This window comes from Zootoca vivipara, chromosome 16 (assembly GCF_965207765.1).
Source record: "Zootoca vivipara chromosome 16, rZooViv2.hap1.1, whole genome shotgun sequence".
In the NCBI taxonomy this organism is placed as follows: domain Eukaryota; kingdom Metazoa; phylum Chordata; class Lepidosauria; order Squamata; family Lacertidae; genus Zootoca; species Zootoca vivipara.
In genome coordinates, this window is record NC_142599.1 from 7,672,848 (window position 1) to 7,697,458 (window position 24,611).

Below are 24,611 nucleotides of genomic sequence, written 5' to 3' on the forward strand. Positions count from 1 at the left end.
AACCCACCACCTCTAAGGTAGTCCATTGAACTGTCAAACAGCTCTTACCATCAAAAAGTTCTTCCTAAAACTGAAGATATACCGACGGTGGACGACTGGCAGATGAAGCTGAGAGAATACATGGATGGAACTGTCTGAATTGACGGGGAGACTCCGGGACCAGGGGGAAGAATCAGTGGAAGAAGATTGGAAGAAATTTAAAGTTTATTTAGAGAAGAACTATAAGATTAGCAATATTTAATAAAGAATTTGGAAGTAAAAGGAGGTTGCAGAAGTAAGATAGATAAATGTATTATGTGTTAAGATTTAGTTATGTGATGTGAAGCTGAGGCTCCAATACTTTGGCCACCTCCTGAGAAGAGAAGAATCCTTGGAAAAGACCCTGATGTTGGGAAAGATTGAGGGCACTAGGAGAAGGGGACGACAGAGGACGAGATGGTTGGACAGTGTTCTCGAAGCTACGAACATGAGTTTGACCAAACTGCGGGAAGCAGTGCAAGACAGGAGTGCCTGGCGTGCTCTGGTCCATGGGGTCACAAAGAGTCGGACACAACTAAACGACTAAACAACAACAATGATGCTAATATGCTCTTAAGATTAGAATTATATTAAGAGATTTTGGATATTATGTAACGAGAAGGGATTAAGAGTATTATTTAGATTAGATAATTATGAAAAAGATTGGAATTAAGAGTTAGAAAGTGCCAAGTAAGTGATATATAGAAACGTAGAAGGGAGGGAAAGGAGGAAGTCGACAAAGATACGGAATATAAAATTGATTGAAAATATAGTTGTTTTTGTTGTTGTGTATTGTCATTTATTATGTTTTTGTATGTTATGTGTTTTTTCATGTTTTGTTATTGTAAAAAATCAATAAATATATTAAAAAACAAAAACAAAACAAACAGTTCTTCCTAATGTGTAGTCAGAATCCATTTTATTATTATTATTTTGACATTTTTTTTTATTTCCCCCCCTTTTTTAAATCATTTTTATTAAGGATTTTCTTGGTTTACAAAGATAAGAGCAATGTCTCTCTTAAGATTTTTACAACTCAGTTTCGTTTGTTGAGACATTGGTAAGGGGAGGGGAAGGATAGTAGGTGGAGGGAGGGTGGGTGGGGTGGGTTTTTCCTTGTCAGTGACGCTTGCATAGGTTCTCTGTTGTTCGCTTGTTTTCCTTTGTTGGTGAGAGATGCTGGGGTTGGCCTAGGATATGGTTGTTCCTTTGTGGTTAGCTGTGGTGGTCTTTGTTTTGTTTGTGGGCAAGGGGGTGAGTGTTGTGAGTCAGGTTAGCCATATTGATTCGTATGCTGTTGGTGGGTTTTTGTCGTTGTCTTGTCTATTTGTTATTATTTGGACATTTGAATTCATTGGTTTGGGTCCTACCCTCTGGAGCAGCAGAAAACAAACGCTCCATCTTCCATGGGACAACGCTTCAGATATTTGAGGCTATCCTATCAGATATTTGAGGCTATCCTATCAGTCCTCTCTTCTCCATGCTGAACATACCCGACTCCCTCAAGTGTTCGTCCATGAGGCTTATTTCCCAAACCCTTTAACACCTGGGTTGCCTTCCTCTGCACATTTTGTCAAAATCTTTCTTAGGCTGCACTGCTCAGAACCGTACTCCTGGTGTGGTCTGACCAAGGCAGAATAGAGCGGTACTATTGCTTTCCTTGATACTACAATTAACCCAGAATGCGGCAGCTAGACTGGTGACTGGGAGCGGCCGCTGAGACCACATAACACCGGTCCTGAAAGACCTACATTGGCTCCCAGTACGTTTCCGAGCACAATTCAAAGTGTTGGTGCTGACCTTTAAAGCCCTAAACGGCCCCGGTCCAGTATACCTGAAGGAGCGTCTCCTCCCCCATCGTTCTGCCCGGACACTGAGGTCCAGCGCCGAGGGCCTTCTGGCGGTTCCCTCGCTACGAGAAGCCAAGTTACAGGGAACCAGGCAGAGGGCCTTCTCGGTAGTGGCACCCACCCTGTGGAATGCCCTCCCACTAGAGGTCAAAGAGAACAACAATTACCAGACCTTTAGAAGGCATCTCAAGGCAGCCCTGTTTAGGGAAGCTTTTAATGTTTGATGGATTTCTGTATTTTAATATTTTGTTGGAAGCCGCCCAGAGTGGCTGGGGGAACCCGGCCAGATGGGTGGGGTATAAATAATAAATTATTATTATTATTATTATTATTATTATTATTATTATTATTATTATTACTACTACTACTACTACTACTACACTTCTGTTGATGCAGCCTAGATGTGTCATTCGCCCCTTTTTTTTGCTGACGCAGCACCACACTGTTGACTCTTGTTAAGCTTATGGTCTGCTAAGACCCCTAGACCAGGGGTAGGTAAACTAAGGCCCAGGGCGCGGATCCAGCCCAATATCCTTCTAAATCCGGCCCACGTACGGTCTGGGAATCAGTGTGTTTTTACATGAGTAGAATGTGTCCTTTTATTTAAAATGCATCTCTGGGTTATTTGTGGGGCACAGGAATTCATTCACTTATTTCTTCAAAATATAGCCTAGCCCCCCACAAGGTCTGAGGGACTGTGGACCAGTTTGCTGGTCCCTGCCCTAGATCCTTTTCACATGCATAGCTGGCATGCCAGGTGCCCCCTATCTTATATTTCTGCAGCTGGTTATTCCTGCCTAAGGGTAGAGAACCTTACATTTACATTCCTTTTGTTAGTTTTGACCCATTTCATTAATCTGTTTAGGACATCTGTGAATCTGATAACTCTATTCCTTCATCTGAGTCATTTATAAAGATATTGAACAACACCAGGCCTAGGAGACAACCCTGCAGAGCAACCCACTTGTTCCTTTTTTCCAGGATGATGAGGAACCATTAGTGAACACTCTTAGGCAGGCATGTCCAACAGGTAGATCGTGATCTACTGGTAGATCACTGGATGTCTGCAGCAGATCACTGGTAGATCATTGGCTCCCCCCAAAGAAGCTGAACAACTGTGGCTACCCTTTAAAAAGCTCAACATTTTACCTCCTCCCTGAAAAAACTCAACAACTTTGACTTGAACCCCCCACCCCAAATTGGTCTTCCTCCTTCCTAAAAAAAAGTTCAACAACTTTGACCTGAACCAAAAAAAAGGGGGTAGATCACTGCCAGTTTTTAACTCTGAGTAGATCGCAGTCTCTTGGGAGTTGGCCACCCCTGCTCTTAGGGTTCGGTCAGTCAACCTAACTGTTACCTCGTCCAGCCCACATTTTACTGGCTTCTCTGCGAGAATATTAAGGGGGGGGGCTTTGTAGGAACAGCAAAGCTCAGATTCCTCTGAGGTATTTTTGATCTTGTAGGATTTGATATGTGAACTCCTCTCATAAATGTGAATCTCTTATGTTATTTTACCTGTAATCTGCTTGTTTTTTCCCCTCTCTCCCATCCATCAAACAGATGTTTCGAATTCTTCTTTATGCTGTAAAACCACAGTAAGGCACAGAAGCCAGAAGTCTTTTTTGCCAAAGACCTTTTTGATAGACCTTGCACAGCTCTGCTTCTTACGTAGTGTCATATCGGCTTTCCTTCCTGAGTAGATTATTCTCGTGGAATTTGGAGAAGAGTTTGGATTTGATATCCCGCTTTATCACTACCCTAAGGAATCTCAAAGCGGCTAATAACCCCCTTTCCCTTCCTCCCCCACAACAAACACTCTGTAAGGTGAGTGAGGCTGCGAGACTTCAGAGAAGTGTGACTAGCCCAAGGTCACCCAGCAGCTGCATGTGGACGAGTGGAGACACGAACCCGGTTCCCCAGATTACGAGTCTACCACTCTTAACCACTACACCACACTGGAGAAAACCTGGAGACTCCGGATAACAGCAATAACTTTAACAATTCCCCTCTAAATGCTGCTTGGTCTTTTTTATTATTATTCATTCTCTTTTCTGACTTCGAAATCTATGAAACAATGTCAACCTTTGACTCTGAGATGGAACCTCTACATACACACACTCAGAGAATTTGCATGCTTTGATTCAGAACCACAAGCACAGCTGCAGTGGGGAAGCCCACTTGGCCTGCCCCCTTGCTTCATAGCTTAGGTCCAACCAAGCTATCTGAAAGACAATTTATAACAACAACAAAAGGCTGGGTTTGGAGATACCGGTATTCAAGGGAGCTCTTCTCTCAGGTCTGCCACTGTTACAGGTACACTTGGTGGGGACGCAGGACAGGGGCTTCTCAGTGGCTGCTCCCATACTTTGGAACTCCCTCTTTAGAGAAGCTAGCCTGGCTCCCGCCTTGTTCTCCTTCCCCCAGCAGTTGCAGATTTTCTTGTTCCAACAGGCTTTTGGGAACTGACTGCTTTCATTGAAAGGGCTGGTGTTTCTATTGTAAGTATTTGTATAGTTTTCAAGGGTTGTATCTCTCTCTCTCTCTCTCTCTCTATCTATCTATCTATCTATCTATCTATTCTATCAATTGTTCCTGCTTGGCACCCTCGTCAGGTGTTTTTGTAGGGCTGGAATGTGTCCTTAGACTCCGATAATGATTCTTGCTTGCACGGATGAAGAAGTGAGGGGCATGTTACATTAGGCCAGATTTTCTTTCCATTCCAGTATTAAATTTGTAACGACAACAAAAGGCTGAGGGATGTTGTGTGTGTGTGTGTGTAAAAAGGAACTCTTAGAAGAAGAAAAGTCTTTTTTCAAAATGTACACATAACTGTTCAAAATGTAAAACATTGGCTTAAATCAAACATTTGCATTATTTTGGGTGCTTTAATTTCCAAGCCAAAATAGCATCACCCCTCCAAAAAAAGATTCCCTCCCACCAAAACAAAATCCAACTCCAAAATTGATGGATGCTTGAAATGAGTTGCCTGCAAACCTCCAAACAGTACAGAAAACTCCATGTAGTAACTGGTCTATAAAAATTACATGACTTTCAACACACTTTTTTAATTGCCTTTAATTATTCACAGCTACAGTGGCTTTCAAAATGACAAAGTGCCTCAGTTGGAGAGACAGCTGAATTTTTAATAACAATTGGGGACACACACACAACGCAATGAGCAGATGAAACACCAGTTGGAAAACACATGCAGCATTTCGTGTGACAAAATGCTCACGTGGCCCTGAAATGGCTTGTTTGTAGCGCTCATGTTTAGGGATCTTCTCCAGATTGGAGCTAGAAAATTCAAGTTCAAGGCACAAACTTGGAAAATTAGTAAAGGTATGTGGTTTGGCAGCTGGCCCTCCTAGAAAAAGTTGGTGGCAAAGCATAGATTAGCTTTAATTTAATTTAATTATACATTAGCTTTTAACACAAAAGAAAACTGACATATTTACACCTATCTGCAATGATTTTATAGCTAAATTAGTAGCATGTGACCCAATGTACTCCATTGGCACTTTGGGTAAATTGATTAGGGTAATTTAGGATTGAAAATTTTGAAATTTCATTCGTAATTTCCTGTAGAGGAAAGTCAATTGGCAAAAATAACAACAGAAATCATCATTGTTGTTCTTAACTTGCTATCACAATTTAAAAAACACACACATTGATACAGAGATCTTTTTAATAACCTCCAATCTGACTAGGTTCAAACAACTTTATATATAAGGGTATAAACCTAAGAAGTTGAAGCCTACTTTAATCTCTTATATTGCCTGGCTATGAATCTTAATTTTTATGCGAGTTCACTCTATCCATGAAACAAAATAGTATAGGCATAAAGGGTAAAGGGACCCCTGACCATTAGGTCCAGTCGTGACCGACTCTGGGGTTGTGGCGCTCATCTCGCGTTATTGGCCGAGGGAGCCGGCGTACAGCTTCCAGGTCATGTGGCCAGCATGACAAAGCCGCTTCTGGCGAACCAGAGCAGTGCACAGAAATGCCGTTTACCTTCCCACTTGGAGCGGTACCTATTTATCTACTTGCACTTTGACATGCTTTCGAACTGCTAGGTTGGCATATAAGTATAAGCATAGGAGGTGCTTAAATAAATGTTCTCTCTCTTTCTCTCTCTTTCATTTCTTGATAATTTTATGACTTTTCTTTATTTAATTTTAGGGGCAAGTTGTGCAAAATGCTAATTTTGCTGATAGAAAACACACCCACACACACATACACACACTCACAGGATGAGAAGCTGGAACTGGACAGGCAAGAACTTGAAGTACAGCAGTTGGGTTGCTGAGAAGGGCAAACGTCTAGACTCCTTGCATTGTTCTATATTTTACCAGTCTAGGGACTTCATAACCACTTACCAATCACAGAACCTGATATTACACACTACTGCCTGCTTCTTTGTTTGAAGGTGCCTTGAGGTCAAAGCATAGTCTCTCGTTAGGTTAACCCAGGGATGAGAACCTAAGGCCCTCCACAAAGTCCGGTCAGCCGCAACCAGCATGGTCCATAGCCAAGGTTGATGGGAGCTGTGGCCTTCCAAACATTTATGGGTTACAACTCCCAGCATGACCAATGGTCAAGAATCATGGGAGTTCTGGCTCTCCAGATGTTGCTGAACTACAACTCCAGTCAGCCCGAGTCAGCATGCCCAATGGTCATGGATAATGGGAGTCTTTATCCCAGGGGTAGATTAACAAGGTCCAAGTTCTGCTCTTTCCAACAGCTTTATAATTCCCTTGGTTTGGTGATCAGTCACAAAAACTTTCATTGTTTCCTTTTGGGTGGAATGAAGGTAGATCTGCCACTGATAAACGTCATGAGTCACAGACCCATTTCGAATGTACCAAGTCAGAATACAGGTGAAGAGCAATGTTCCATAGCATCAAAAAAAAAACCTCCCTGCACACGGAAAGTTAGTACATCATCATGGGAAGGACCAATCTGCTGGTCTTCAGCCCTTCTCCTATATCCTGCGAGTATTTAGATTTAACTTATAATTATATGGGGGACATTCAATCATGTGATCCACCACCTGTGTTCTAAAGTGGTACAATATTGTGCTCTGATGCCAATCGCTGACTGCTCATTTTAGACCGAGCTAATGGGGCGTTCACACTCCCTTAGAGGACTGCCGTGCTTGGAACATTAACCAAAGTGCCGTTAATGAGGCAGGATGTTGCTAATCGTTGCTCAGCTGTTGCACTATTTAGTGACACTAGGAAAACAGCCAGCAAACTGATACCTTGCTGTTTGCTGAAAATTCAATCCCAAATGAATCCCAGCTTGGGCAAAAACAAAATACACTGCTGGGTATATGAAGGAATGCATTGCCCTTGTTTAAGGAGGAGGAGGAGGAGGAGGAGGAGGAGGAGGAGGAGGAGGAGGAGGAGGAGGAGGAGGAGGAGGAGGAAGGAGAACTGATCAATGAAAAATATATCCCTCTCAAAGCATGCTGCTATCTAAAACCACATTCCTGCTCTGAAAGAAGACGCAAAACTATCAAAATAAATAAAATAGAAGTAAACAATAACAGCAATAGCAGCCATTGTTCCAAGAGTGTGGCTTTGCAAAATGCAAATCTGTGCACAGCTCTTATGAATATGGGCTTTTTTATGTGTGCACAGTAAACTTGTCTGGATTATAACTTATAAGCATATTGTTGATCAGCAGCTGGAAGCATCTTCCCCTTGGAGAGCACCAGTCCCCCCCACCAACCAAAAACAGCCACCCATTGAAATTCCCACTTCTCCAGATTTGGCAATGCAGTTCTCTAGGCAAGTAACGAGCACAGAAATCTAGCGTAACATGTGATACACACACACACACACACACACACACAAATTGTAAATGATAATTCAAAATGCATAGATATGTGTATCGGGAGAAAATCATGCTAAATGCTGATAAATTTAACAAATTCATATATATGGAGGGACCCAGGTGGCGCTGTGGGCTAAACCACTGAGCCTAGGGCTTGCTGATTAGAAGGTCGGCGGTTCGAATCCATGTGACGGGGTGAGCTCCCGTTGCTTGGTCCCAGCTCCTGCCAACCTAGCAGTTCGAAAGCACGTCAAAATGCAAGTAAATAAATAGGAACTGCTACAGCGGGAAGGTAAACGGTGTTTCCATGTGCTGCTCTGGTTTGCCAGAAGCGGCTTTGTCATGCTGGCCACATGACCTGGAAGCTGTACGCCGGCTCCCTCGGCCAATAATGTGAGATGAGCGCGCAACCCCAGAGTCGGTCACGACTGGACCTATGGTCAGGGGTCCCTTTACCTTTACATATATGGAAGGCAATCCTTTCGAACAACCATAGCTATGCTTCCACACCATCAGTGGCGGAGGAAGCCACTTGGGCTCCTGGGGCAACGTGCCCAGGAGCTGGACAAGCTGCCCATAGGGGCAGGACGAGGGCAAGGCGAGCTGCCCATAGGGGCGGGGCGTACCGCGGGGCCTCTGGAGTCTGCCTGCCTCCTCCCACTCAGCCTCTCCCAGGAGAGACGCGTGGCTTGGGTGCGCTGCAGGCCCCATGGTGAGTGCCCGGGGCAGCCCGCACCGACCGCGGCCCCCTTCCTTCGCCCCTGCACACCATGGGCTCTGATACCCAAATGTGCAATAAGCACCCTGGTATTCTGGGCATTCTGAGAAGGAGGGAGATATATGGTGCAAATTAATGTACGTGCCTGAGATTTAATTTAAAAAGACTAAGCAAGTTTATATTGAACGACCCCCGTGCGCCGCTTGTGGCCCATGGGCCTTAGGTTGCTGACCCCTGTTGTAGAGGGAAGTGAGGGGCAGGTGGGGCTCATAAACCTGGAAAGGGAGCCCATCTAGGAGAAGGCAAACTCTGGTCCTAAACCTCTGTTGCCTTGTAGGATATCTTTGGGAGAAGAAAAGGCTAAGGAGTAAACCCTAAAGAAATCCAGAGTGGAGTCTCTAAGATGGTTGGATAGCAACTTGTGATGCCAAACATATTGCTCTGCTTTCCTTTGGACCATACCAGCAAGGCCAAGACCGGGCAGCCCAGGACTTCCATACAAACTGCCCTGGGGAGGTCACTTTGGTGGCGCTAACAAAAGCGGTTTGTCTTCACCCCCTGAGGCACACTCCATTGTCTCTCAGAGACGGACGCCAACCATTTGTTGCAAACCACTTTGATTTTTTATTTTATTTTTTTGCTAAGGAAATTGCAATATACAACTATTTTTATGAACAAACAAACTGCTGAAGAATGCCATTTCTCTATTTGGAAAGAATATTTCGTGAAACACTTCCACCACCGCCCACCCAAATTTTGCCACCAACAAATGTGGAAAATTTGGGGAGGCTGTTTTTACTCAGACCTAGAATGAACTGCAAGGAAATCGGCCATTCACTCTTCTAGCTTGCGACTCCTGACCCTTTTCAGCAAAAAAACAAAACAAAAAAACTGACAGCAACTTCCCTGGCAGACATGCACACATAGCTGTCAAGTTTCCCTTTTTCTCGCGAGGAAGCCTATTCAGCATAAGGGAATTTCCCTTAAAAAAAGGGAGAACATGACAGCTATGCGCACAGCTAGGAATAATAATAATAATAATTTATTATTTATACCCCGCCCATCTGGCTGGGTTTCCCCAGCCACTCTGGGCGGCTTCCAACAGAAAAATAAAACATAATAATCTATTAAACATTAAAAGCCTCCCTAAACAGGGCTGCCTTCAGATGTCTTCTAAAAGTCTGGTAGTTGTTTTTCTCTTTGACATCTGATGGGAGGGCGTTCCACAGGGCAGGCGCCACCACCGAGAAGGCCCTCTGCCTAGTCCCCTGCAACTTGGCTTCTTGCAACGAGGGAACTGCCAGAAGGCCCTCGGTGCTGGACCTCAGTGTCCGGGCAGAATGATGGAGGTGGAGACGCTCCTTCAGGTATACTGGACCGAGGCCATTTAGGGCTTTAAAGGTAAGCACCAACACTTTGAATTGTGCTCGGAAACGTACTGGGAGCAAATGTAGATCTTTCCAAACCGGTGTTATGTGGTATCGGCGGCTGCTCCCACTCACCAGTCTAGCTGCCACATTCTGGATTAGTTGTAGTTTCTGAGTCACCTTCAAGGGTAGCCCCACGTAGAGCGCATTGCAGTAGTCCAAGCGGGAGATAACTAGAGCATGCACCACTCTTGCTAGACAGTCTGCAGGCAGGTAGGGTCTCAGCCTGCGTACCAGATGGAGCTGATAGACAGCTGCCCTGGACACAGAATTGACCTGCTCCGCTCTTCCTTTTATTGGGTGCATCCTGTCTTTGTCTTGTTTCATGTCTGCCTCAGTCTCAACTTGACAGGTGTTTGGACCATACACAAGTGAGAACATGACACGTCCAAGGCCAGAGGTGGAGCACATCAAAAATCTCTCTCTACCTGACTAGAACACTTCTAGGCTGTAAAATGTCAGCTGAGTCTGTTCAGGAAACCTGCCTTTTCTTCCTGCTTTAAAAAGTTAAAATCATAAGCATTAACTAACATTTTATCCCCACCTCCCCCACCACTCCCTTCAAAAATGTCAGATTCCGCAGCCAAAATTCCAAGCAATATATTTTTAGCCTCGGCTTACCCAGAGAGGATTGTGTGAAGAGTTTGATCTTTCATTAATGCAAATTTATTAAGTAGTCAAGTGCCAAAAAAAAAAAAGCAAGCACAAACACCACCGAAGAAAACTTTTAGATATGTTAATCACAGCTTCTTTAGGGATTGGTGCTCTAGTCCCTTGTGTCCCCCCCCCCCTGGTGATAGCAACATGTCACAAGACTAAGTGCTCAATCCATAAAAGTAAAAGGACAAGTTTGGAGAGCTGATGGGTTCGTCATGGGAAAGCTTTTTCACATTAGATGTGAAGAAAGTTCATCATCGTACGCTTTTTTTTTAAAAAAAAAAGTTAGTTTCCACACCGATGGAAAGTAACACTAGATGGTTCTAAAAACAAGAGCACAAAATGAAAAACAACAACAAACCAAACCCTAAAAGGTAAAGGACCCCTGATAGTTAAGTCCAGTTGCAGACTACTCTGGGGCTGCAGCGCTCATCTTGCTTTACAGGGCGAGGGAGCCGGCGTTTGTCCACAGACAAAACAAAAAATAAAAAATAAATCCTTCCAGTAGCACCTTGGAGACCAACTAAGTTTGTCATAGGGTATGAGCTTTCGTGTGCATGCACACTTCTTCAGATACTGTACACTGAAACAGAAGTCACCAGACCCTTATGTATAGTGAGAGGGTGGGGAGGGGTATTACTCAGAAGGGTGGTGGGAATGGGTGATTGGCTGATAGGAGTGGTAAGCTCTGGGAGGAAGACCTTTCATTGCCTACAGACAGCCACCCAATCTTAAACAACTCCTCACCCACAATACCACCACCACCAGACTTAACATGGACTCTCCTTCAGGTATACTAGACCGAGGACATTGATATAGAGATAGATATAATAATTTAAAGGAAACACTAGGGTCTTAGCTGATCTCACGGAAATGCAGTCTTTTAATGATCCTGTGACCAAATCAATCCAATTCAAAACCTGACTGCAGATAGACAATTGTTGCACATGGAAGCTCTACTTTTGACAAACAATTTGCTTTTACTGGAAGGGATGCTCATTTTCCTTTTGGTCATACAGCCATAATACTTCTTGGGATTCCTTTGTATTCAAATAATATATTGCCTACTTTTTATGCCCTTTATGAAGAAATGTGTTGAGGGGTGTAGGGGGGTGTGTGTGTGTGTGTGTGTGTGTGTTTGTGTGTGTGCAAATATGCATCCGGGTGGTGGGTGGGTGCCAAACTGGGTCTTTGACTCGGGTGACAGAAAGCCTAGTTTCAGCCCTGTATTGGGTAGTCCAGCACTGTGGACATGACATAGACATGGGCCCCAGGAAAGCCAGATACCTTTCTGTTTGCACTTGTTTTAGTTACAGAAGCCACACATATAATAATAATAATAACAATAATAACAATAATAACAATAATAACAATAATAACAATAATGACAATAATGACAATAATGACAATAATGACAACAACAACTCCCAGTCACCAGTCTAGCTGCTGCATTCTGGATTTCTGGATTAGTTGCAGTTTCCGGGTCACCTTCAAAGGTAGCCCCACGTAGAGCGCATTGCAGTAGTCCAAGCGGGAGATAACTAGAGCATGCACCACTCTGGCTAGGCAGTCTGCAGGCAGGTAGGGTCTCAGCCTGCGTACCAGATGGAGCTGATAGACAGCTGCCCTGGACACAGAATTGACCTGCGCCTCCATGGACAGCTGTGAGTCCAAAATGACTCCCAGGCTGCACACCTGGTCCTTCAGGGGCACAGTTACCCCATTCAGGACCAGGGAATCCTCCACACCTGCCCGCCTCCTGTCCCCCACAAACAGTACTTCTGTCTTGTCATGATTCAACATACAAGAACAAACAACCCCCAATTCGGTGTGAGAGAGCTCTTACCAACAGCTGCTAAGCTATTGATGAATTTTTGTTCTGCAACTCAGCAGGCAGGCAAAACTGCAGATGCGACTCCTTATATGTCATAAAATGTGCTCACAATGAAAAAAAGATATAATTGAATTTTTGTAATAATTTAATCTGATTCATTCATATTCTCTCTCCCTCTCTGAGGCAGGATGCATTTTGACCTGGTTGTGCAAGGAGTAAATTTAATAGCAGGCAAGGATGAGTGCTGATTATTAAAGCAGAACTGGTGGATCTGAGGCAACGTATTTAACACACCCAGACCCACAAACCATATATCCTATATTAACAACAATAATTCATAAACCTCAGGATAATAGGATCTATCTATAGAGGCCACAAAGCAAGCTAAACTGATGGCTGGGCTGATAACTTTTCATATAACTCTAGAACGTAAATTTCTTATGTTAAGTACTTTCCATGTACGCACAGTGAGGGATGACAGCAGGGGAGCCAACTTGAATAAAATATTGTGGGGTTCAGGTAAGCCCCACCCCACAAAACTGATCACATGATGCAGTGCACACACACCATTTCAATGGGAATGATCAACTTTCGGGGGACCCAGCCCCCACAGTCCCTAGGCGTTAGCTCCTATGGATGACATAGAACAATACTTTTAAGGCCAACGAGATATGTGAATTTACACTCAAAAGATGCTGCTGGCTCTTTCAAAACAATGTCCGATTCATCACTTTGACAGCCCTCTTTCTTTGGCCATTCTGTCTTCCAGCTTTCCTCTCCCACAGGCTTGCATCCCTCTGATACACCCTCCCTTTCGACTCTCAGCTCTTCCCAACCCTGCTTTCTTTTGCCGCTGCCTCCTTAGGCACAGGACAACCTCCTAACCCAGGCACCTATGTATGTCTCACTTCTCTCTAGGTAAGGGCCCTGCCGGCCTCCAGATATCATTGAACTACAACTCCCATCACTTCTGACCATAAGCAGGGGCTGATAGGAGTTGGAGTTCAGTGACATCTTGAAGGTCAAAGGTCCCTCATCCCTGCTCTAGCACCTTAATAGTTTGGCCAATGGTAGCAGGGGGCCTGTCTTTGAGATCGGAGCAGCTCAACCAATTGCTCCAAGCGGTTTCACCACCACTGCTAAATTATTTGCTGTGGTATGGTATAGAATGATTACAAACATTTTTGCTCAAGTTGGCCATTGCGTTACATAGAGCTAATCCTATACCAACTTGGAAGTGTCTCATTGAATTCAGTGGGGCTTATGTATGTCTGAGTAAACATACATAGATTGCACTGTCTCATGTGTGTGTGTGTGTGTGTGTGGCTTTTCTTAGCTAGCCAAATAAATAAAGTATGGGGTACCACTGAATTTTCAAATTAATCATTGCAATGAAGAACATATCAGGACCCAGGACAGGGCTTTCTCAACAGTCAATATCCTCAAAAAGTTCAGTGCTCCAGTCCTGGGGTTGGGGCTACCGAAAATGACCACTCCCTCCTGTCTCCATGCATGCACTGTGTCCACAGGACTCAAGGTATATGGTAGCTGAACATGGAGATTTGATGTGATTTTTTTAAAAGCTAACATGACTTAAGTGGAAGGAAGCTTACAAAGAGTTAAGATGAGCAATCTTTCCAATTGGAACCATGGTTACTGTGCCATGGGAGGAGGGCGAGGAGGGCACGAAGAGAAGAACATCTTGAGAAACAGATTTCTAATAATCCTCAAGTGGGGAGAGGGCACTGGTTCCATTAAACAAGAAAAGAAGAGACAGAGAGAAAACGACGCAGTTCACAACTATTTGTAAAGCTACTTGCCTGAACACATTTTCTCTCATCACAGATTTAGAAAATGAGCTCAAAAAATAACCCGCTCCTCACAGTTTTCCAGCATAGCAACACTATGAAAGTGTTTCCTCAAAGCAGATGACTTCTCGAAGAACCAGGGGTGAAAGCCAATTTTATTCCAAGGCCTATCAAGGGAGACTACATTCTAAATTAAGCAAGTGCAATGCATACTCGTTAACTGAAGAAAAGCAAGGAGACATGTTGCAAAGGCAGGGGGGGGGAGGCAGATGGGGCCGTGCTCTGCAACACAGCATTCTATATGCTTGAGCTGTTCCACCAGGAGCTCCTACTACCTTTGCAGCCTGCATGCACTAGAATAAAATGTTTAGATTAGGCAGGGGCAAATGATAAGTTAATTAAGAAGTAAGATATAGATAGAGTGTAAAAGGAAAAGATGTAAAAGATAGAGAAATAAGGTAATATTAAAGCAATAAATAGAGTTTATATAAGATTTAGAGTTTACTAAGGATGATATGCAAAGAACCGCAGAAGGAGGTGGAATGAGGAAGTCAATAGATTAGAAATAAGGGTTATAAGTTAGAGTTTTTGTTTTTTATATTTTTGTATTTTTTGTGTTTTGTATTTTCTTTTTGTGTTTTGTATTTTTGTATGTTTTTGTTGTTTGAAAAATCTTTTTAAAAATACATTTTTTAAAAAAAGAAACAATCACTGAAACGGCTAGAGCACCAGTCGTGGAAAAATCACTCTGAATCGGACCGGACATGGGCTAGAGCTCAATGTCGAGCCTACCAAGTGGCGATGGCGATGGCAAATAAGACAATAATACTTTCTTCACCACCTCTATTGCATCTGCAGAAAATAGTAGCAGGAGACTCTTTCAGGTGGTTCACAATTTAATGGAACCACCTTTACCATCGGGGCCTTGTAAAGACCCCAAGATCTCCTGCAATGATTTTGCAAAGTCTCTCAGATTCGGAAGGAGGTAGACACTACTGTGGGAGCAGGGCCAGGGCGGGAGAGTCCTGGAGCTCTGTCTGGTCAAGTTGCATGGAGTCAATTTCTATCCATTACCTTCGAGGATGTGGACAGGCTGCTTGGATGAGTGAAACCGACCACCTGTCTCCTTGATCCTTGCCCATCCTGGCTAATAAAAGCGAGCCAGGAAGGGCTGGGCGATGGGCTCCACAGGGTGGAGAATGCTTCCCTCTGCGAGGGAGCCTTCCCAGACCCGCTGAAAGAGGTGGTCATTAAACCTCTTCTTAAAAAAAACATCTTTAGACCTGGCCAGTATGGTCAACTATCGCCCAGTCTCAAATTTACTATTATTGGGCAAAGTGATTGAGCGGGTGGTTGCTGAACAACTCCAGGCACGCTTGGAAGAAGCGGACCATTTGGATCCCTTCCAATCGGGATTCAGGCCTCATCATGGAACTGAAACTGCCTTGGTTGTGCTGGTCGATGATCTCCGGCGAGCTAGGGACAAAGGTGAGAGCTGTTTCCTAGTTCTGCTGGATCTCTCAGCGGCTTTTGACACCATTGACCATAACATCCTTCTGAACTGTCTAGAGGGGCTGGGAGCCGGGGGGCACTGTTATACAGTGGTTCTGCTCCTTTCTCTGGGGCTGTGTCCAGAAAGTGGTGTTGGGGGGTGAGTGTTCAGACCCCTGGGCTCTCACTTGTGGGGTGCCTCAGAGTTCCGTTCTCTCCCCCATGCCTTTTGATATCTATATGAAGCCGCTGGGAGAGATCATCAGGGGGGGTTGGGCTGGGTGTTCATCAGTATGCAGATGACACCCAGCTCTACCTCTCTTTTGAGAACCAGTGAAGGCGGTGAACGTCCTGTGTGAGTGCCTGGAGGCAGTTGGAGGATGGATGGCAGCTAACAGATTGTGGTTGAATCCTGACAAGACAGAAGAACTGTTTTGGGGGGACAGGGGAAGGGAGGTGTTGGGAACTCCCTGGTCCTGAATGGGGTAACTGTGCCCCTGAAGGACCAGGTGCACAGCCTGGGAGTCATTTTGGACTCACAGCTGTCCATGGAGGCACAGGTTAATTCTGTGTCCAGGGCGGCTGTCTACCAGCTCCATCTGATATGCAGGCTGAGACCCTACCTGCCCGCAGACTGCCACGCCAGAGTGGTGCATGCTCTGGTTATCTCCCGCTTGGATTACTGCAATGCGCTCTACATGGGGCTACCTTTGAAGGTGACCTGGAAACTGCAATTAATCCAGAATGCGGCAGCTAGATTGGTGACTGGGAACGGCCGCCGGGACCACATAACACCGGTCCCGAGAGATCTACATTGGCTCCCAGTACGTTTCCAAGCACAATTCAAAGTGTTGGTGTTGACCTTTAAAGCCCTAAACGGCCTCGGTCCTGTATACCTGAAGAAGCGTCTCCACTCTCATCATTCAGCCCAGACACTGAGATCAGGCACCAAGAGCCTTTCTGGCGGTTCCCTCATTGCGAGAAGTGATGTTACAGGGAACCAGATAGAGGGCCTTCTTGGTAGTGGCACCCGCCCTGTCGAACGCCTTTCCAACAGATGTCAAGGATATAAGCAGCTATCCTATTTTTTAAAAGACATCTGAAGGGAGCCCTGTTTAGGGAAGTTTTTACTATTTAATGCTGTATTGTTTTAATATTCAATTGGGAGCCACCCAGAGTGGTTGGGGAGACTCAGCCAGATGGGTGGGGTACAAATAATAAATTATTATTATTATTATTATTATTATTATTAGACTTCTGTTTTTTTTTAAAAAAAGCAGTATATCAATATTTTTTACAAGATAGATAGACAGACTGACAGATAGACAGGGCATATGCCACCATGACAAAAAAAAGGGCTAGGAACCACGGCCATAGGGGAATAAATGAAGGGGATTTTCGTATCTGACGCAACTGAGAGCCAAAGCATGGGAGTGTAACACAACCTGATGAGCAGCAAAGGAAGTTGCCTTATACCATCTAAGCTAGGTTCGTCTACTCTGACTGGCATCCTCTACTTGATGTTTTTAACCAGAGATGGAAGGGGTTGAACCTGAAATCTTCTGCATGCAAAATGTGTGCTCTGTCACTGACCTGTGGGCCATCTCCCAATGGGAGGAAGTCAGAACAGAAGTCTCAAGCATGGCTCAAACTGACACAATTGAGAGGTGCCACACTATCATTTGATTGGTGTACCCCATTCCACGCTTTCAGATGGATGCAATGATAGAAATCGCACGGTGATATGAAGCCTTCAGTCTGACAAAGAAGATATAACTTTTTGAGTGAGGCAAACACTTTATGGAAACAGCTGGTCACATGGAGACTTCATGTATACATTGATCCTACGTCCATTATGACGGAGGATAAGCTGAGATCCTGTGATCCATAGGATCCGTGGCCATTTCAAATAGCGAGTTTCTAGTCACCAACGCCCTAAAAACAAATCTCATTGAAACTTTACAGTGAAGCACCAGTCCTGCTTTCTGAAAATCTGGCAAGGAGACATGTGTGCACAAAACTAAAAAAAGAGGCAGGGGGGAGTGTTTGCAGGTTGACTCTATTTGGGGTTTGCTTAAAGACATCCAATTGAATGGAACAAATATTTACCGCATGTGCGAGAGTAAACACACGGCTCATCTGCTACTGTACAATATTTCGCAGAAGCAGAGATGATTCCTGAATAAACACAGATGTAAAAGTGTACATGTGGACTTTGAGACTTGATGGCTTGCTTGGAAAGGGAAACCTAAAAGCTCAACTCTACCATCATCAGTGAAGGAGCAAGAGAACAGAAATAAGATAATGTGAGCGTTTATTTTAAAATTAACATTTACCTTGCCCTTTGGCCCAAGGCAGATTGGAATGAAAGTCTACCATACCTAAATTAGTCCAGAGTAAAACCAATAATGATAACCATGTAAGCCACTTTTAAAAGACAAGGCCAGTTGAGATGAAACTGCAAGTGGTGGTGGGTGCCCCTGCTTCATGGCCTGGTAACATCTGTATGGAGGAGCCACACGGATGAGCAAATACCAAGGTTATTTCCCACACAGGGCATCTCCCTTCCTGAAGAGAGAGAAACACATCTGCACACAGAAAAGCACGTCATTTGCCTTGCCTACAATTATTCTGCAGAATGAGATCAGGCTACGGGGAAGAGGATGCTACATAACTGCAAAAACACAGGTAAGAGATATTCCCAAGAAAAACCGGCAACCACCATATGTTGCAATGTATCTCAATCCCAAACATGAGTGCTCCTGCTCAGGGTTCCAGCCAGGCAACCATGCCTCCTCCAGCACAAACCAATTCCACTCCACCTCCCCACCCCTTTTCAAACGGACAAGCAGTGTTCAATGGCTACTGAGCATGCTCAGTTCTTGTGGGGTTGTGATGGAAGGAGTAACCGATCCTCTAGGATTTGGGAGAAATGGTCTGCTGTCCTTCTGCAACACCCTTGGAGGTTTCCCTGTGCATTCAGATACCTGACTTTCATTTCTCAGTGGCCCCGATTTGGCTCCCAACCTGCCGGCACACACCACCTGAGCTTGCATATTACAGGAGGTGCTGTTGGGGCCACCTTTGCCCAGCCACAGAAATCCTATACAGTTTCTGTGGGCAAATAACCAATGGCAGAGCTTAAAGGAACCCAATGCAAGAGTTGTGCTAGTGGAAGTTTATTGTGCAACAGCTAATTCTTGTTGTGCAACCTATTGCATGACAAACTTAGTAAAGTACTTGTGTTTTCCCTTGTGCCACAATGTAACACTAGTGCAAGAAGTATATTACTATATGACTTACCTTATGCTACACTGGATAAAACCTTGTGTGTGGATTGGGACATACACACACACACAATCCAGTTATGGCACATGCTGACAAGTCCCCTGCTGCCAGTCAATATCATGCACACATGATACCCAGCAACAACATCACAATAAATCATAACAAATTAAGATAGCAGGTGTCGAGGGAGCTACAATTTTAGTGCTCCCGGTCATCCTATAAGTCAAGCTTTTTTTAAGAAAAGAAGAAGGGCAGGCAATCCAGGGCCCAGCCCCCAAAGACCAGGGAGTTAAGTCCCCTCGCTCACCCCCTAAGAACACCTCTGGGAGCAATGGCACAATGAGCCCCTGGAAACCAGAGAACGGGAGGCAGCATGTTCTGAAGCAAAGAAAGGTTGTACCGAGATGAAAGGTGTGTGTTCCACGTCCTGGTTCCTCAAGGGCATAATTGCTGCTCCTGGTTCTTCTCGGTGAAGAAAGCAACATTTACACACACATTAGCAGGTCCTTTTAAGAGCATCTGTTGCAAACTCAGAGCAATTCAGTTTACATTTAGACTTACAGGCCGTTTACCGACAGCTGCAGCCAGTGGTAAATGCCACGGTTGCTAAGTAACGAACAGGTAAGTGTTGCAAAAGATCAGGGACAGGCCTATGAACATTGCATGCTTAATGGCCAAGGACAAAGAGGATGTTTGCTTGAAGAGGTGGTTTGGCTGTGTTCCTTATGATGATATCATATAATTGCCTTTCTTCAAACAGGTGTCTAAATAATAATCATAAAAAGACATTGGAATGGGAGAACTCAGCACACTCAGGACCTTCTGACTGTCCAGTGCTGAAATGTAATTATATGGTTTTGGGGGTTGGTTTGGTTTGGGGTTTTTTGCAATTCATTCAGGGCCAGCTCGCCCATTGACTCCAGTGGCGCGGGGCGCCAGGGCACTCATGGGGGTGCTGAGGGGTGCTCCAGCAAGTGGAGGAGCTGCGCTGCAGCCTCCCTTTTCCCTCCACCAGCCGCGCCGCTCAGGATCTCCGCTCAGGGAGGTAAGCGAGCGGAGCAGGGGCACTAGGACCCTGTTCCGCTCTGCAGCGCCAGGGTCATCCCTCACCCCGGCGCTGTGTTTCATTGGCATTCCTGTTGGCGGGAAGGCTTGGATGCCTTCCCACAGTCTAGGACTCGCCCCGCTGCCCGCTGGCTCCATGGTGCCCATCTGGCCTCCGCTGCTGGCGGGAGGGCTCCGGACTGCAGGAGCGGGCTCTCCCTGCTGGCTCCACGGGTCCGGGATGCCGGGTCTCTCTGCAGGCTGCGCTCTCCCTTCCTGGCCCTGTGGCTCTCGGCTCAGCCAAGGCGTCGCCCTGAGGCCTTCCGGCTCGGGGGAGACGGCGCGCTCCTCCAGGGAAGGTAAGAGCTTTCCTTTTTAAAAAAAATGGAGGGGAAGAGCTGGAGGTGCAGAGTTTTTTTTAAAAAAAAAAGAGTGAGGGTGGGGGGGCACCCGAGGGGTCCCTGCACCAGGGCGCCCGATGTGCTAAAGACGGCCCTGAATATATTCAAAGTGGAGTGTTAAGTACGGTAATAGGCTTGCTTGGGGATGTGTAAGCAAACAGCAGTAGGGACCTCTGTGTGTTTCTCAAGCAAGAGCTCCAGTGGTCATCTCCTACCCACCTACCCTGCCCCATCAGGGTCTCGATCCTTCCACAAACCCTGCAGACTGAACTGCGCTTCCCTGGGAATTTCAATACAAGGTGGACTCTGCACTCAATACAGATGATAACTCAGTCAGTTGACTGTGAAGGACCAATGTGGCGCCACCAAGCTTTAGAGAGAGGAAAAACCCAAGTACTGATCTGCTGACTTGAGCATTGCCAATGTGTCTTGGGGGCCTGCGCTCCAGAACAAAAATACTGGGGGCTCAGTGGGAGTTTTTGAGAGTTTTATAAGGCTTTATGGGTGGTGGTTGGTGAGGTGCAACTACACAGGGCCAGAATAACTTGGAGAAGGAGAGTCTGCTGCCTTCGCCCACCAGCTTTGGGTCCTGACCTGTCTTGGGCTACACTATGTCCCATTCGACCATGATGAATAATTGCACATGGATTGAAGCAGAGCGCTCAGGTTAGGGGAAGGCAGGTACAGCGAAGGCAGGCTGCAAGATGCATATACAAAGGCTGGAAGTAAGCAAATGGGAAGCAGCTGGAAACAAGGAGTCTGATGGTGTAGAAGGAGGACTTGGTGACATGACCCAGACTCAGGTAAGCCAGTATATCTCCCAGTCTTCATAACCCCCTATAGCAGGCATGTCCAACAGGTAGATCGTGATCTACCAGTAGATCACTGGATGTCTGCAGTAGATCACTGGTAGATCATTGGCTCCCCCCAAAGAAGCTGAACAACTGTGGCTACCCTTAAAAAAGCTCAACATTTTACCTCCTCCCTGAAAAAACTCAACAACTTAGACTTGAAACCCCCCCCCCAAAATTGGTCTTCCTCCTTCCTAAAAAAAAGTTCAACAACTTTGACCTGAACCCCAAAAAGGGGGGTAGATCACTGCCAGTTTTTAACTCTGTGAGTAGATTGCAGTCTCTTGGGAGTTGGCCACCCCTGCCCTCTAGCACCCATTCAATCCTTCAGCACCACAGTTTTCCATAAGGGCTTAAACCCTGTTCACACATTACACTTGACCCGGAGTGTACCAATTGCTGGGGAGTCATTGCTTTCCCACCTAGTCCGTGGGCATCCCAGAGTCTCCTCGCTGGCAAGTGCTGGGAACAGACTCCTGCACTAAATGGACCTTTGATTCGATCTAACAGGGCTCTTATTATGTCCAATGGCTGAATTCTCATTCAGAAAGCAAATGTATCTGGATAGAAACTCTTACTCCTATTTTTCATACACAGAACCCTCTGGGGGATTTTGCAATGAAGCAAGGGTTGGCAGTCTGTAAGATGTTGATCTGTATAACTACGATGGCCTCCTTCAGCCAGACACTACTGAAACAGAATCCTCCCGAGCGACAAGACAAATGTTCTGTAACAGTGTACACCTAGCTCTAATATTAGAGAGCATTTGCAGACCATGTAAGGAAAAGAGAATCCCCAGTACCCAAATAAAGGAAGGTCGCCGTACACAAAAAGCTTGAGAAGACTCTTCTCTTCATCCTGCTTTTATCGTCAAATGCGGCATTTGTTTAGATGGCCTTGAATTATGCAGGGTATCTTATGCCAGCGGGGCAAAAGTGAGGAAGGAGGCAACTCTAGACGCATTTCCGTGTAAGTAATGAGAATCAATAGGCCACACAGATAAGTATGTGTGTTTGGGAGGGGAACACAATATCATTATCATTACAGTATGTATGTGGTGTCTAAGCATCTCCTGGTCATATGTCATATGTCAAGGGACAGACTATTGAAGGGGTGGAATTTTTACACACATACACAACTTACCTTTCCCTCAACAACTTGGGTTTGAGAGGAAGCAGTAAGTCCCTTTCTAAAGCATAGCATGGGCTGGCACTCAGCATACAGCCGGAATAACCTGTGCAGGGGGAGAGTGACCCCATCTGCACTGCAACAGCCAAGGCAACCAAGTGGGCTGGCCCAGGCCAGGAGATAAGTGTTGGGAATTCCATTCCTCCCATGCTCAAAATTTGCACTTCTCTGAATATTGCAATGCATTTCTCCAGCCAAATAATGTACATTAAAATGCATCTACCAGGGGAAAATGTACATAAAAATACATATATTCGTTGTTATTTTTTACTGAATAACAAATAAATATGCAGTATATTGGAGAAATTTCTTGGGGGGGGGGGGACCTGCATAAATTGCATTAAATGTGTCTATTAGGAGATATTTGCTAATGAATTTCCACGAGGACTTTTCAAATGCACACAAACACAAATAATCTGAAGAGGAAATGTGGAGGACCAAAATTAAAGACTGAAAAAATGATAGACCAAGAGCAACCAAAATTGACACCCTTATGTAAAAAAAAAAAAGCAGTTCCACTATGAAAAGCCAGCAATTAAACACACACACACACACACACACACACACACACACACACGTTATGGGGCAGGATTCAACTTTTCAAGATGAGGGCCTTATTCTGAACCCGTAACCTGGTATGTGGCGCATACTTTTCAACTTTTTTCTAAATAAACCCTCAGGGTCCCTTTCAACTCTACCATTCTATGATTCTATGAAACATTTCTCTGTCAGTCTGCCTCCTCCTCTCTCGTTAGTTCTCTCTCCTTTCTCTTCATATCCCAAACTTTCTTATTTACCTTCTCTTTCCACATCTCTGCCTAAAAGCCTGTATCCTTCAGTGACATGCATCAGGCCTATTCTGCACAGCCAATGCCGTAGCCCGACATCACCTGTGGGGGCGACTGGACAAGTTGCTGACTCCTGTTTCAGACTGTGCACTCCTCAAGGCAGGAACATGTAGGGTATAGATTTGGATTTGATATTTCTACTCCACTTTTCGAACAACAAATGTTGAGCTCAAAGCAGCTCACAATAAACACAAAAGCATTAAAAACAACAGCAAATGTTGCAATCGCCATGCTATCAAACGCAATAACTTATAAGTAAAGGAAACACCAACAAATTCATCCCAATGATTAATGCAGTTCCTCCCTCAGGGTACTCCGGCAGCCGTCTTAAGAGTGGAAGTAGGATTACCTTCTGTGTCTGCCAGGGCCCACTTAAGATTTCTGCGTTTTTCCATCAACCTTGCAGATGCCTCAAACACCTTATTGGCTAAACAAGCCTTTGTATCTTTACAAAACAATACTGCTTGGCGTCAAAACCTATTAGATATCGTATCCAGATACAATCTACCCGAGTTTAATACTCTCAAACTGTGGAGCCCTGATAAAGTTTGGGAATGGATCTTTGAAAAAGACGCCTTTTTAGACACCACGAAGATAAAAAATTCTGGGTTTTCCTACTGGTTCCCCCAGGTAAAAGCAGTCAAAATCTGTGCCAACTACCTGGTGGATATCACTGATCCTACCCTTCGGAGAGCTTTCACTATGGCCCGGTTTCAAACATTGCCAACTGCATACCTGACCAGTAGATTTACAAAAATCCCAGCAGAACACCGTTTATGCCCTTGCTTCATCAAAATTAAAGAGGATCTTGTACATTACCTCCTCTATTGCCCCATTTACTCGGGCTTTAGAGACGCGATGCTGCAAATTATACCCAACTCTATAATCAATCCTGAAGATAGAGTAACCCACGAATTACCCATGCGGTAGCGGTCTTTGTGATGAAGGCCACGAAAGCCAGGGAAAGATTTATGGATGATAAAGTAAAGACCCCTTCATCGTCTGTTTAACTCGTTGCTTGTTTTCCTTCTCTTCCTGTTTTGTGGGATGAAGGTTTTGTTGGGATAGTATGTAATGAATTTTAACATTTTTTATTTATTGTTGTGTTGATATTTGTGTACAGGCATGGTCCTCACAATAAACGGTTTTGTTGTTGATTAATGCAGTTTAATAAAGTCATATCGGAAAGAGCTGCCGCTGAGCACCAACCCTGTGGCGGATGAGACCATCTCTCTGAGAAAGGGCTTCTCCTTTGCTCAGGGCAGCAGGCAGCACGCTTCCAGGATGGCAGCAAACCCACCAACAAAACGCAGAAGCATGTCACAAGGGGGCTGGCTCACACCCTCACTC

General features: G+C 45.0%; 1 protein-coding gene across 16 annotated transcripts in view; it reads right to left on the reverse strand.

The window, feature by feature from the left end:
- Window positions 1-24,611, reverse strand: part of RIMBP2 (RIMS binding protein 2) — a 286,403-nt gene that overhangs the window by 161,697 nt on the left and 100,095 nt on the right. The window contains exon 1 of one of the 16 annotated variants that reach the window (XM_060269719.2): window positions 19,330-19,505. The exons of the other annotated variants lie outside the window; for them this stretch is intronic. Coding sequence (XP_060125702.2) covers window positions 19,330-19,374 — 45 coding nt within the window. The 5' untranslated portion in view covers window positions 19,375-19,505. Of the gene's footprint in view, window positions 1-19,329; window positions 19,506-24,611 lie in introns of those variants that run through there. 16 annotated transcript variants of the gene reach the window in all.